This window comes from Harpegnathos saltator, unplaced genomic scaffold, assembly GCF_003227715.2.
Source record: "Harpegnathos saltator strain DR-91 unplaced genomic scaffold, Hsal_v8.6 scaffold195, whole genome shotgun sequence".
Taxonomy (NCBI): Eukaryota; Metazoa; Arthropoda; class Insecta; order Hymenoptera; family Formicidae; genus Harpegnathos; species Harpegnathos saltator.
The window spans coordinates 124,597-136,711 of NW_020229978.1; the positions used below are offsets into that span (position 1 = coordinate 124,597).

Below are 12,115 nucleotides of genomic sequence, written 5' to 3' on the forward strand. Positions count from 1 at the left end.
GCTGCTGGCTTGTTTCAGTTTATCGTCGCGATTGTCTATTCGCTGGTGGTGAGACAAAGACCGATTCTTCGTTTTTATCTAACTAATCTAGCTCGCTCGTGAACATAGCACAGAACAGAACCAAATAATTATGGACATAGCACGGAATAGTACCAACAAATCGTGGAGATTGGCTTAGTAGTTCATATCCATGAAAAATGGACTCAGTTGGCGCTTCGAATCAGCCTTTCGATAACGCTGTAAATGCAGCCATGGCCGCTCTCAGGCTTCTCTTTGCTTAATATCAGCCAGAGAGGGCTGATCAAGAAACCATTCTCCTCCCTCCCCTTAACGCAGTTAAGGTGGAGAGTGGCATATAGGTCCATCCTTCTACCTAAAGCCATGTACCGAACTAAACTGAACTGAAGAAACCATTCGTCTGCCATTTTAATTTTCTTTTCTACCGGAAAGTTCATAGGCGACACCATGAGGTTCGTAGATTATGGGAGATTTATGATTTTCTACCAAATATTATCAATCAGATATATATAGATATCATATAGATAATCAGATATATATAACTCATCACAAAAATCATGTTGAAATCCGCCTTGTGAATTTGATTCCGCGAGAAAATACTTCCGTTTATGTGTCTTCGTTATCGAGCATCGCAGTACATGTGTTTCTCATTAAAATATGGATATTACATAGTGTAGCGAAAACAGTGCTATTTTTTCTTTATGACCAAAACACATATTTTATTAATTTTGATGAACATGTATATATTACACGCAAATGATCACGGAATCATTACCCAACATAACCATGCTTTTTTTATTGCAGCTCTTTGAAGCTCCAGAAGAGGCTAGCAGCCTCTGTTATGCGATGTGGCAAAAAGAAAGTATGGTTGGATCCGAATGAGATCAACGAAATTGCAAACACGAATTCCCGTAAGTTTGCGATTTTCTGCAATTGTCTCTTATATTACTAATTTATGTTGACTACATTCCCTTAATAACCTAAAACCAGTACAGTAAGATCCATTGAGGTACCATAATTTAAGTCTATAAGACCAGTATAAAGTTCATTTGACAGTTCTTGATGCAACTGCGAATGTTTCATATCACAGTTGTGTGTAATAAGTTTATGCAATACGAAATATCATTGGTTACATCAAGAACTATTTAAAGTTATATGAGGTTTGTGTCAAAATAGATTACAGATGACTACAAATAGACTACATATTACACCAATTTTAACTTGGTTGTATAAAAGTAATTCATGTCATAATAATATCAATCGAATGTTGATAGAGAATTGTATTGTGTCACTAATCTCTTCATTTATTTTTGATTATATTTTTTGGCTTTAGGACAGAATATCAGAAAGCTTATTAAAGATGGTTTGATCATTAAGAAGCCTGTGGCAGTACATTCGCGGGCACGTGTCCGTAAGAATACAGAGGCCAGACGTAAAGGACGTCACTGTGGTTTTGGTAAAAGAAAAGGTACTGCAAATGCACGAACGCCACAAAAGGTACATATATTTTAGTGATGAATATAACATAAGTAATCTATTATCGTGTTTGTTCAATTAGTACAGTTATTCACATGCTTTGTGTTTAGGACTTATGGATACAACGGATGAGAGTCTTACGTCGGCTACTGAAAAAGTATCGCGAGACTAAGAAAATAGATCGTCATTTGTATCATTCGTTATACATGAAGGCCAAGGGTAATGTCTTCAAGAATAAGCGAGTACTCATGGAGTTCATACATAAAAAAAAGGCAGAAAAGGCGCGTGCGGAAATGCTGTCGGATCAAGCAGAGGCCCGCCGAACGAAAGTCAGAGAGGCGCGCAAACGACGCGCAGAACGCATCGCTTCGAAGAAGCAAGAGCTTCTGCAGTCGTATCAGCGCGAGGACGAAGCCGCCGCGGCGCAGAAGAAATAAATTGGTGGTCATTTAAAATTTTATGTATTAGAAATAAAATTGTTCAAAATACAACAAAATCTGATTAGTTTCAATTGGTTCTGATTCACAAGAAATAGTAATCCTTTATAGCTCTCGCGCATAGAACACAGCAAGTCAGAAATATTTCTAAACCCATTGCAATCCTCTATAGACAAAATGGAAACTATTGCATGATGTAATTTGTCAAAAATTAATAATTCACCGCCTAATTTCAAATTTTGTCGCGCAACGACAGAGTTTGCTAGTGAATACCACGGTAACCAATGAACGGCTCATTTCCTGCGCGTTATGTATTTATTATCACTAGTGAAACGAGACGTTAATATGCTACTGCATTATTCTCAAGACAATTTTTGCTGTGCGGCAAGATTCGCACAAAACTAGTCAGCGAATTACTGATTTTCAAGAAATTACATTACATAATCGTTTGTATTTCATTTATAAAGAACTGCAATGCGTTTAAGAAAGTTTATGAGCTCCCATGCAATTTTAATTATCTTTTTTTTACAATATTAGCTGCAACTTGACAATTCTTAAAAAAAATTGTATATCAAATGGTTTATCGAGAATTATAGTATGTTTACAAAGGCTGTAAATCCGTACAATTATTTTAAATATTTGTTTTTAGAGTATGATGTTAGCCAAAAAGTTACTAGCGTTTGAATATTTGGATATAAAAATATTTAAGCACCAAACATAGGAAATCATCAATGTTTTAACAAATTTTTATACCGAACCATTTGTATTTCAATTATAAAGGATTATGGTAAAGATTTAGAAATATTTACCAGTCCGTAAAATCATTTTAATTATTATAACTTTTTTTCTTAAATTATGAGCGACTAAAAATAAATTATACACACACACACACACACACACGTATGTATGTGTGTGTGTGTGTGTGTGTGTAATTTACTTTTAACCGCTCGTAATTTAAGAAAAAAGCTATCAGTCTCAATATTGCACTGCGTGCAATACTTAACATTATCTTCTTTTTCCCATCTTCTTGCCATTTCCTTTGATTCGTTTTCTTACTCCAATGGATTGTTCTGTGTCATCTTCGTTGTCGCCAGCACGTTTTTTCCGTTTACCCAACTTTTTGTTTTCTTCGATGTCTTTCACCTCCTAGAGAGTTGCAATATTTACGGATGATGTACATACACGCGCGCGTAAACGTATCAATTCTTCAAATATTTTGCATAAACCTAATTACCATTTTTACTATTCGTTGCGCCTCGGTAACTCTTTCTTGTAGCAGCATTACTTCCCCCTCTTCCGTAGGCCACAGTGGTAGTTGCTTCGATATAAGTTGTTCTATTCGTTGATACAGTTCCACATCGTATTGTGTGACAAATGTGATAGATCGACCCGATCGACCTGCACGCGCAGTTCGACCTACTCTATGTATATAATCTTTGCTATGCGTCGGGATATCAAAATTGATAACAATGTCCACATGTGGTATATCGAGACTTCTATAAATATAAAAGTGTTTCGTCACATTTCTGTTTTATACAATGTAGAAACATTAAGCTGACTCTACAGGTCATGGATTCACCTGCTAGCAACATCCGTTGAAATTAGTATAGATCTATTCCTTGCTTTGAATTTGGTAAGTGCAGCGATTCTCTTATTCTGCGACATTTGTCCATGCAACGGAACCGCCGTGAAGCCCAAGTTTCGTAATAATAAAGCAGTTCTTACAGTATTATTGCACGTTGCACAGAATATTATAAAACTGTTGCCAGCGAGCTCATTCAAGATATGCACCAGATACACGTCCTACCGTAATTCATTTTATGCGTGTAAGATTATTCTCATAGGATCAATAATTATGTAAAAATTATTTATACAGTGATTTGATTTTACATACACACATACACGCATGCACTCATACACGTGTATACATGCGCGCGCGTGTGTGTACATGCGCGTGCAACTAATAATTTTTATAATATTTAGTATACCTTGAATTTTACTGGAATGAATATATAATATTGTTGTAGTTTTTCTACAGTTTGATACTTAGTGGATACTTCAACTTTTACAGGGTTCCGTAAAGATGCACGTTGTAACTTTTGTACTTTCTTAGTCATGGTTGCAGAAAATAATAACGTTCTCCTTTCTCGGGGTATTACTCTGAGAATTTTATCAACTTCTATCTCAAAATCCATATTTAAAATACGATCCGCCTCACCCATAACCTGTAAAGTATAAAACAAATGAAATTAGAGTCAATTCAATAAATATGGAGATAAATTTACTGAATCTTGTTTGATCACCAGAAATTTTAAGTTTTGCAAACTAAAGCCTTTGGTGTTTTCTAAATAGTCGACCAATCTTCCAGGTGTGGTAATAATAATATGAGGTTTTTTACTAAGTAGCAGCGCTTGCGCGCTCATGTCCATTCCACCTACTAATACTGCACATTTTACACCAATACTGGAACCTAAAGCAAAATTTGATATAATTCAAGGTATTGAACAAGCTATCATAATCAAAGTATTATTTGGCTGCTATAGTTCAAATGTTTCTCTTCTTACCTAATGCTTCAAATTGTTCTGAAAGGTAATTATCCAGTTTAGGGGCTCCGCCTTAGAATTCGATAAAAATAAACTCAGTCAACGCGTTTTTTGATAAGGAGCAACTTTTTCCTCTGCGAAAATTATCGCTCTTCACTGCGAAACGAAATAAAAATAGTTAAAGTTGACTGGTATAATAGATTAAGAAACCTATCTATCAAGATTCCGGATAGGTTCGCAACTTTCCACGCGCAACGAGGACGCGATTGTAATTTTCCGAATTCCAGCGTGGAGTCACTGCCTTCTTTATTATTTGGGCGTCTTAGATCTTGTTGTAATCCTCTATGTAATAAACCTACAGGCATCATTAGATTATGTGATTATATGTGACAATATTACAAAATATCTATTATCGTGATAGATTTATATTTTATCTTAAAGTATACGAATAAAAAGGGATTTACTAACTCCTTTGAAGAATTCATTTCCAGATGGATAGAACCAGGCGATTCTTCAATTTCTGTGAGGAGATTTAATTCATTTAATACTTCTGCCTCTGCATCTGTATCAACACCTTCCGCTAGAAGGGAGATAGATGCCTGAAAAATAAGAAATTATGTTAACAAATAGCGTGAACAATATCATTAAAACGCAAGATGATAGTAAGCGTTACTTTATTTGGTTTGGTATCTGTATTTGCATCATAAATTTCAGCGTCTCCATCTCCTTCTTCCTCTTCCATGTCCATGTCTGTATGTCCCAAAAATTCAAAATTCGCTATAACAGCTGCTTCTGTAGCTAATATCATTGCTTCTGCTATAGAAGGTGGCTGTTGCTGGAATAATAAATTATATATAAATGTAATTAAATTATATATAAATTAAATATAAAACAGAATCGTAACTATCATAATGCAGCGTAATTCTCTTAATTAAGTTCATATTTTACCTTTTTCAGATGTCCTTCGGAGTATAAGACTTACATCGGATGATTCTTGTCTGTTCTGTGTTCCCTCATTTCCATTTAATACTGGAGTATTCATTTCATCTAAGTCTGTATTATTATAATATGTCCCACCACGTATATTTCATTTCTCGCTTTTCGTCGTGAGTCACTGCGCAGGCGTGCTCCACAGGCGGATCGTGACTCTCATTCTTCTCGAGTCGGGATGCGTTCCGAAAGTTGCAAAAAAACGGTCACAAACCTTTATGCTCGCGACCGTACACAGGACACAGAGTAATGATTGGTTGGATCTAAAATTCACCAGATAAAGCTTTGCACCGGTTGGTTGTATCCAATCGTGTAGGCAATCGAGGTCCTCTCGAGTGTGCGAGGGTCGGTTAATTTTGCGGGAGTGTGAACGTTCATTTAGTTCAGCCCTGTCTAAAGCCAGCGGCACACGGTGCTTGTTTTCGTACTGGATTGCTTGCTGGATGAAAATATTGCATTCTGATTGGTGCATTTCCATCCATTTTCGAAAATATACCAATCAGAACGCAGTATTTTCATCCAGCAAGCAATCTAGCACGAAAACAAGCACCGTTTGCCGCTGGTTTAACCCGCGGCTCGCGAGCCGCTCGAAGCTCTTTCCCCCACCATGGAGCTCAAACATGGCTCCTCCCACTCTTCCAGTCGACTGCAGGCCGCGCCGCGTCTCACGAGTCATTTGTGGGTTTTCTCTGACTCTTGTCCTTATCATTAGTTCCTTTAGGAGCATCGTGAATGAGAGGAATATCGCTTTTGAGAAATTTCCCTTATTATTATATGCTAATAATATTCATATCCTTATTATTACTATTATTATATTAACTTTAATTACTCTAACTATATTATTCCATTATTATAGTCTTATATTATTTTCTATTGTTACATTAACATATTCATATTATATTAACATTACTAACATTATGTCGAAAAGAAAGTTTGACACGTCTAATAAGCAATTTCAACAGAGATGGGAAATTTATTTTTTTTCTTAAATGCGAAAAATAAACCGCAATGTTTAATATGTGACACTGTAATTTCCTCTATTAAATATTTTAATATTTCTCGCTATTATAGCACAAGTTATGCAAATGATTACATTAATTATATTATTATATTAATATATTAATATTATTATAATATAATTATTAATTATATAATTATATTATTAATAATTAATTATTATATTATAATATAATTAATTATATTATTAACACATTTATTATCCTTACTTGACTAAGAGCACAACTAATTGAATCCCCTTATATATTTAATAATAAAATCGACTGGAAGAGTGGAAGGAGCCACGTTTGAGCTCCGGGGTGGGGGAAAGAGCCTCAAACGGCTCGCGAGCCGCGGGGTAGACAGGGCTGATTTAGTTTATAAAGTATATATTCATAAAATAATTTTTAGTATTGATAATAAACAAAGAATTTAGCTAAATAATACGAAAAATTACGAAGACGATGTGCTGGATTGTGCTTTTGTAACATCGATACCTCTATCGAACTAATAAACCTCAGTGAATAGAGAGGTTATTTGCCAAATGGAGTTTAATGAATTAATTTTAGCAAGTATTTCCGTCATTATATGGCACTATCAATTAATATTAGAATGGAAACGACGAAAAGAAAGACGAGAACATCGTAAAAGAAGGAGATGGTGGATTCGTCCCATAAATCAACTTAAAGTTCAATAAGGTTATCAGACAAATCTTGTAAGAGAAATGGAGAGGCAAGACCATGATGTATTTTTTCAAAATTTTCACATGTGGCTAAAGCATTTTAATTGGCTACTTAATCTGATGCAAGATAAATTACTAAAGCGAAGCAGGAGGACTCCATTGTGTCCTAAACTGCGTTTACAGATGACACTCTTGTAAGTAGAATCTGAAATAATTTTATTGTGTGTGTGAGTGTGTGAGTGTGCGTGCGTGCGTGCGTGCGTGCGTGCGTGCGTGCGTGCGTGCGTGCGTGCGTGCGGTGCGTGCGTGCGTGCGTGCGTGCGTGCGTTGCGTGCGTGCGTGCGTGCGTGCGTGGCGTGCGTGCGTGCGTGCGTGCGTGCGTGCGTGCGTGCGTGCGGTGCGTGCGTGCGTGCGTGCGTGCGTGCGTGCGTGCGTGCGTGCGTGCGTGCGTGCGTGCGTGCGTGCGTGCGTGCGTGGTGCGTGCGTGCGTGCGTGCGTGCGTGCGTGCGTGCGTGGCGTGCGTGCGTGCGTGCGTGCGTGCGTGCGTGCGTGCGTGCGTGCGTGCGTGCGTGCGTGCGTGCGTGCGGTGCGTGCGTGCGTGCGTGCGTGCGTAACATCATTATGTTGTTCCTGCAGATATCTGGCTCTAGGAGACACTATTTTAAATAAATATACTGAGTTTCGCATAGGGAGATCAACAGTGTACACGATAATCTTTGAAATCTGCCAAGCAATTTGAGAAGCATTACAACCAATTTTTTTTCCAACTATGGATAAAAATTCGTGGAATAGAGTGGCACAGGGATTCATGGATAAATGGCAGTTCCCTAATTGCGTCGGTGCCATTGATAGGAAACATACGTATTAAAGCCCCTCCTATGTCAGGATCCCAATTTTACAATTATAAAGGATTTTTTAGCATAGTACTTATGGCTGCTTGCGATGGAGAATATAAATTTATATGGGTGGATATTGGGCAGTACAGTAATCATAGCAGTATATCTCATAATCTAAATATATAGTTATATTGCATGTAGAAATGCATGTCATGTTTCTTTTTATAGGTTCATTGAGTGATGGTAAAAAATTCATTTAAACCATACATCCATGTAAAAATATGTTAAATATAGAATTGTATGTTTTATTTAAATGCTTTTATTTATTAAAATTGATATTTATAACATTTTTATGAAAAATTAAAATTTATAGCAGAGATATAAATGAGAAAAGAAAATAATTTGTTCATTATAATTTATTCATTATAATTTATTCATTATAATTTATTTTGTTTAACATTATATAATTCTTAATATTTCTATATTAATAACATTTTTTAATATTTCTAATAAAAATGTAATCTAAGAAAATTTTATTTGGTCAAAATATGTTCTGAAAGTAAAATAATAACATTTTATAGTAAATAAATTTAAATAAATTCGAAAACAAACAAGAAGTTAACATATTTTTTTATAAATCTTTTGAAACAAAAGCAATTAAGTCATTTATGGAAAGAAAAATAGTCAAGACATCTTATGCATATTAAAAAATTCATAAAAGTTTCATCTCTTTATAAAGTCATTAATGCAAACAAGGATCGATATAAAACAATCCATTTGATGTTCTTCATGAACTTTGTTCAATCCTAAGTTATACCACTCGTCATGTTTTCCACTGCAGTAGATAATTCTGATTTTGCCGATTGTAATGCTGTTGACGTTATATTTTTTTCAGTGCAATTGCTAGTGAGTTGACCAAGGAGGAGATGCTTTTGGATAATTCTAGCATTGCTGCATCCACTTCATCACTTGTCTGTCGCTTTCTCTTTTAGTACTATCTGCTGGTGGTGTCAGTCTTTGAGGTGTGATAGCAGAAACTACGGCTTTTTGCATGCTTGTGGATGCAATGCCTTGTGAAATTGATGAGTTAGAAAGTGACACTGAAGAAGACGACTCCATGAAATCCGCGACAGATGCTTTCTCATTTTCAGCAAGATTCTGAATCTGCAACAATTAAAATTATTAGTATAATGATCGATATTCTATAATAACGAAATATCAAAGGCTCATTATAATTAATAAAAGTCATTATAATTAATAAAAAAGTTAATTATGTGCAATGTTTTACAATTATTTAATTATTTTTATACCTAAAGATTTGCACAAGTCAGTATTCCATATTACATCTGTGTTTTCTTCAGAATTATTGGCGGTGTACATATAGATGGATATGTTGCAGATGTTAGTGTGGCACATTGTAAACTGGAATGCTGTGAGCTGCTAAAATGCGACAGTTGCGAAGCCATAGCTTTCTTGCGCTTTAGAATAGGTTGGAAATTTGATGATGTTCTGCAGAAATATAATTCATCTTAAACATAAAATTTATGTAAAATAGATCTTTCAAATTTATTGTAAAACCAATGCAAAATGCAAGAATAAATGTTATAGTTATCATTTATATAATGATTTAATTACTGTCTAGGTTGAATATGATCAGTCAGAAACATTAGATCTTTGTATAATGTCCAATTAGTCCAATTAGATGTATATGGCACATGATCTGCACCTGCGCCAGATCTTGCCTGCGACTGTATTGACTTTCCTGCACTCTTTTTCGAATTTTTGACGTAAACGATAAAATGTTTTTTCTGCATCAATTCCTGCAAATACACAGTACATAGTATTGAAAATGAAACCTTATCCAAAATATCTAACCTCACTTTTTCACGTTATTCACTTACCAGTCATTGGCGGTGTCAAGGATGCACCAATATTGTTCCATATTTGCATCTTCATGCTTTTGTTATTGTATCCTTTGTGTTTCTTCTGGTACAAAATTAAATTTAGTTGCACTAAATTAATTAACGTCTTCCATACTAGGATTTGAGCTTCTGATGCATTACCATAATTATCATCGTCAAAAGCACTATCCAACATCTCGTTTTCATAATTCATCATTATACTAAATTCTTTATTTTATTAATACTAAAAATATTTTATTAATGTAATCTATATTTTCATATTGCATCAGTGTAGTTCACGTTCCCGCAAACTCAAATCTCGCACACAATTTCCCTCTTGTGCTCTAATTGGAGCCTTACGCCGAGCGTAAGAAAATAAGGAATAAGGAAAGAATAAGGAATAAAGGTTCGTCTACATTAGCTGTAAAGGCTCGTCTACATTAGCTGTAAGAGTAAGGCTGTAAGGTTGCAAGACACGAAATGAAATATTTTCATTCGCTGACAGCTTACGTTACAGCCTTACAGACTTACTCTTACAGCTATTGTAGACGAGCCTTAAGAGTAAGGCTGTAAAGTTGTAAAACACGAAATGAAATATTTTCATTCGCTGACAGCTTACGTTACAGCCTTACAGCCTTACTCTTACAACTAATGTAGACGAGCCTTAAGAAGTAAAGGTCATTCTACAATACGTGTCGTAAGTTGTAAGCCGTAAGAATTGACGAATCACAGTCGATTATTACAAGAAAAATCGGCTATAATTGGTCAGTTCTTACGGCTTACAACTTACGACACGTATTGTAGAATGACCTTTAGACGAAATGGAAATAATTTATTTCACTTACTCCTTTAGGCTAATATTACATTTGTCGTACGACAATCTTTTCGAATACGTTGATTGGTTAACAAATAGAATATTTCTAGGATTGCTTCGCGTACGCCAATCAATGTATCCGAAAAGCTTGTCGTACGACACATGTAATATTAGGTTTAGGCCTGATCTACAATACGTGTCGTAAGTTGTAAGCCGTAAGAATTGGCGAATCACAGTCAATTATTACAAAAATAATCAGCTATAATTGGTCAGTTCTTACGGCTTACAGCTTACAACATCTATTGTAGACCAGCCTTACTCTAGTTTCTTACGTTGCTCTTACTTCTTAATTTAGGCTACTCCATGTAATGTAGACGGGCTAACTTCTTATTGTAGATCTTATACTCTAGTTCCTACGTCAGTCAACGATTACAAAAAGTAAAAAGAAAAACAGGGACAACGTGTATACAGTTCCACGATCAAAAATATATGTAGTTACGAGAATCACATCCAAGCTTTGATGTGGTTCTCTTTTTCTTCTTCTAAATTATGACCTAGAGAATTAACTCTTTTGGCCAGTCATAAGGCGATGTCTTCTTCTTCTTCTTCACAATTGTCCCAGAACTGGATATTCCATTAGCCAGTTTTGTTGGAGAGATTTCTTATTTTAAGGTCTGCATAACGCATAATACACAACGCATAAGAGAATCAACCAATCAGAGTTCTTCATTTCTATCCTGAGGAGGGAATTGAAGAAAACTAATTGGTTTATTCTCTTATGCGTTATGTATTATGCGTTATGCAAAAGCCTGTGCTCTTGCCTATATCTTTTTTTGCTGTTAAGAAATTTTTCCAAAATAAAAAATGCTCTGGTGTTATGAGAAGACAATGTTTGTGATGTTATTAGAAGAGTGGATGCCAACTATGAAAAGTTCAAGCCGCAACTTATCACTGGCGGCATTGGCTGCCGTTCAGAAGAACAAAATGATCTGTGAGCGCTTAGTAATTCTCGCTCCTGATTGGTAAATACTTCTGGGTCTATAAAGAATCTAAAAGAATGCTCCAGTCACAGACAATAATCACTAAGCGCTCACTGATCACTTTTGTCTAGAGCAGAGCTCGGCAAAATATGCACGCGACGGCCGATTTTCGACTATCTCCGCCCACCGCTATTCCCTTTACCTCGCCGCTCCGCGCGCTGCTTACAAGCCGCTCGAACCTCAGGAGCGTGTTTCCAATAGTTTTCCACGTCACCCATGAGGTACTATTGTTGACGCGTTTTTTTTTAAGTGATATCCCCAGTAGGCTTCTTCATTTTTCAAAAATGAAGTTTATAAAAAATGAGAAGTGTTCTTCTTTAAGCGACGATTCCTTACCACGTCTATGCGGCTCGCTACATGCAATATCCAAATTGACGTTTCC

General features: G+C 35.8%; 3 protein-coding genes across 6 annotated transcripts; 1 reads left to right on the plus strand and 2 right to left on the minus strand.

Annotated features, from left to right (window-relative positions):
- Positions 1–267: 267 nt before the first annotated feature.
- On the plus strand, positions 268–2,005 carry LOC105181307 (60S ribosomal protein L19). Its single transcript, XM_011137994.3, has 4 exons — positions 268–470; positions 823–929; positions 1,352–1,515; positions 1,605–2,005. Exons 1-4 carry the CDS (start codon positions 466–468, stop codon positions 1,929–1,931), a joined length of 603 nt encoding a protein of 200 aa, XP_011136296.1. The 5' UTR covers positions 268–465; the 3' UTR covers positions 1,932–2,005.
- Positions 2,006–2,830: 825 nt separating this feature from the next.
- LOC105186513 (probable ATP-dependent RNA helicase DDX47) lies at positions 2,831–5,551 on the minus strand. Its single transcript, XM_025297917.1, has 9 exons — positions 5,423–5,551; positions 5,148–5,309; positions 4,943–5,073; positions 4,496–4,829; positions 4,235–4,401; positions 3,920–4,156; positions 3,511–3,734; positions 3,166–3,427; positions 2,831–3,077 (listed from the first exon to the last, which is right to left on the minus strand). The coding sequence occupies exons 5-9, from the start codon at positions 4,358–4,360 to the stop codon at positions 2,937–2,939; spliced, it is 990 nt and encodes a 329-aa protein (XP_025153702.1). The 5' UTR covers positions 4,361–4,401; positions 4,496–4,829; positions 4,943–5,073; positions 5,148–5,309; positions 5,423–5,551; the 3' UTR covers positions 2,831–2,936.
- Positions 5,552–8,606: 3,055 nt separating this feature from the next.
- LOC105183439 (uncharacterized) lies at positions 8,607–10,270 on the minus strand. 4 transcript variants are annotated; one of them, XM_025297927.1, is made up of 5 exons: positions 10,042–10,266; positions 9,880–9,964; positions 9,705–9,798; positions 9,289–9,487; positions 8,610–9,142 (listed from the first exon to the last, which is right to left on the minus strand). In XM_025297927.1, exons 1-4 carry the CDS (start codon positions 10,084–10,086, stop codon positions 9,319–9,321), a joined length of 393 nt encoding a protein of 130 aa, XP_025153712.1. In that variant the 5' UTR covers positions 10,087–10,266; the 3' UTR covers positions 8,610–9,142; positions 9,289–9,318. The 4 variants fall into 4 exon arrangements, 3 of the variants coding, with proteins under 3 accessions (XP_025153711.1, XP_025153712.1, XP_025153713.1); XM_025297926.1 differs by having other exon boundaries at positions 8,607–9,142; positions 9,880–10,268; XM_025297928.1 differs by lacking the exons at positions 9,880–9,964; positions 10,042–10,266 and having other exon boundaries at positions 8,616–9,142; positions 9,614–9,798.
- Positions 10,271–12,115: the final 1,845 nt, after the last annotated feature.